Source organism: Alosa pseudoharengus, unplaced genomic scaffold, assembly GCF_046254945.1.
Source record: "Alosa pseudoharengus isolate Yale_2024_CS ecotype anadromous, Long Island Sound unplaced genomic scaffold, YU_APseudo_1.1 YU_APseudo_1.1_scf_7, whole genome shotgun sequence".
NCBI classification, from domain to species: Eukaryota; Metazoa; Chordata; class Actinopteri; order Clupeiformes; family Clupeidae; genus Alosa; species Alosa pseudoharengus.
The window spans coordinates 6585471-6587970 of NW_027468859.1; the positions used below are offsets into that span (position 1 = coordinate 6585471).

Here is a 2500-nt window from a genome sequence, read left to right on the forward strand (position 1 = left end):
TCTCTCCTTTCCTCTCCTCTCCCCTCCTCTCTCCTTTCCCCTCCTCTCCCCTCCTCTCTCCTTTCCCCTCCTCTCCCCTCCTCTCCCCTCCTCTCTCCTCCTCTCCCCTCCTCTCCCCTCCTCTCTCCTTTCCCCTCCTCTCCCCTCCTCTCTCCTTTCCTCTCCTCTCCCCTCCTCTCCCCTCCTCTCTCCTTTCCTCTCCTCTCCCCTCCTCTCCCCTCCTCTCCCCTCCTCTCTCCTTTCCCCTCCTCTCCCCTCCTCTCCTCTCCTTTCCTCTCCTCTCCCCTCCTCTCTCCTTTCCTCTCCTCTCCTCTCTCCCCTCCTCTCCCCTCCTCTCCCCTCCTCTCCCCTCCTTTCCCCTCCTCTCCCTTCCTCTCTCCTTTCCTCTCCTCTCCTCTCTTCCCTCCCTCCCTCCCACTGCAGTGTGGAAGTTATTAGTGGAGCCATGTGTGCATATGTGTGTCTATGTCTTTTTATGTCTATTTAGGTACCGATGCCATGTTATCGCCACCTGTATAAAGAGAGAGAGATCGAGAGTGTGTGTGTTTGTGTGTTTAAGCACCTGTGTATGTTTACACACGTGTGTATAAGATTAAGATGACACACCTGCTTGCTCAGATGCTCAGAGGTGTGTTACTCCATGACTCAGGGGAAAATATCATATAGAGCATTTGATTGGCTCCAGGTGCAAGACCTGTGGTCCAATCAGACCTGAGAACGGTGGAGGTGTTTGCAGCTGTGTCTTATTCCTAGAAAGAGGGAGCATGAGAGAGAGAGAGAGAGAGAAAGGGAGCAGATGCCAATCGGATGTAAAACCAGACTGATCACACACACACACACACACACACACACACACACACACACACACACACATACACACAGGAAGGGCCTAAGGCCACTATGTTACACTCTGTGACTCAGGTAGACCCTAAAGTTCAGACCCTAATTAGTGAACGGAAGGGAGCTGAGCTGAACTGTTTGTTTGTGCAGAGATCTCCTGAGAGAGATGTGGAGAGGGAGGGAGAAAACGGGAAAAGGGACTTGACATGCTTAAGAAAGAGAGAGAGAAAGACCTCACATTTAGCAGATGGTTTTATCCAAAGCAACTTACAGAATGAGGATTGACATTCAAGCTACCTTGCAAAGCAGACCTTAAGAAACAATAAATACTGCTTTACAATTGAATATTACTTTATAATTAATACTACTTTACAAATTAATACTACTTTACAAATGCCACGAGACTACCTGAGGATGAGTGTGCCCAAGTTGAAGTACTAGAAACTACTAGAAAGACCACTATCATATGACAGAGAGAGAGAGAGAGATCAAGCAGTACAGATTGAGGGAATGAAACTGCCTTTATAACTGTATAACTGTTTATAACTGCCTTTTTCATGTATGGAATCTTTACAACTCCTACAAACCCTCAGAACCTTTAGAACACCTCCCTTAATCAGCCATCAATTATATCGGTCATCCTCCCCCTCTCCACCTGTTCTCACATATTACCATTCTTTGCTCAACTAGAACATTTTTTAGAACCTTTGGAAGACCTGCCTTCGGTGTCCGTCTGAATGTTAATACGCCCCCCACCCCACCCCCACCCCCACCCCAACTTCTCTGCAGTGCCGCATGTAAACTACATCCTTAAGGTCCACTGGGCCCCTATCTAGAACATCTTTAGAACCTTTAGAACACCTGTCTTCAGCCGTCAATCTTAACATTCATCTCCCCTCCGCCTCTCTGCAGCACCATATGTGAACTACATCCAAAAGGACCCCGGGGCCCCCTGCTCGCTGACGGAAGCCCTTGAGTACCTGCAGGTGGACGTTCTGGAGAGCCTCATGAAGAAGGACAGTCCAGCCGGCCTCCACAACCTGCCCCCCAAGAACAAGCCTCACAACTTCACTGTGGTCGCCATGGAAGGCTGTCACTCATTCGTCATCCTCGACTGGGACCGCCCCCTCCCGGACGACTCTGTTTCAGGTGTGTGTGTGTGTGTGTGTAGGGAGGGAACTGATGGGATATCTGGCAACTGGTCCACAGATGTGTTCTGGAATCTGCAGACTTGCTCAGTGTCTCATGAGGTGTGTGTATTTGGGGTACAGATGTTTGCCATATATAAACGTGTGTGTGTGTCTGTCTGAGATGTCCTTGAGATGTCTACTGTGTGTGTGTGTGTGTGTGTCGTTAGGATGTATGTGTATGTTTAAGAATTAGATGTAAACTTTAGGGAGTTTGTATGTATATTTATGGAAAGGATGTAAATCTTTAGGTTTGTGTGTGTGTGTGTGTGTGTGTGTGTGTGTGTGTGTGTGTGTGTGTGTGTGTGTGTGTGTGTGTATGTGTGTGTGCATGTGTGATTGCCTGTAGTAGTTTTGTTAGTCTTTGCCAAGCTAGTGAGCAGCAGTCCAGCTCTAGTCTGAGGTCATAAACTTTTAGAAAAGAAAACATCATCAGCCACGTGTGTGTGTGTGTGTGTGTGTGTGTGTTTTTT

General features: G+C 48.1%; 1 protein-coding gene across 2 annotated transcripts in view; it reads left to right on the forward strand.

Annotated features, from left to right (window-relative positions):
- The window catches only part of fndc1 (fibronectin type III domain containing 1), a 51864-nt gene that overhangs the window by 41129 nt on the left and 8235 nt on the right, over window positions 1–2500 (forward strand). For both annotated transcript variants that reach the window (XM_076272522.1, XM_076272523.1), the window contains one exon: window positions 1753–1989. In XM_076272522.1, the coding sequence (XP_076128637.1) occupies window positions 1753–1989 (237 nt within the window). The remainder of the gene's footprint in view (window positions 1–1752; window positions 1990–2500) is intronic.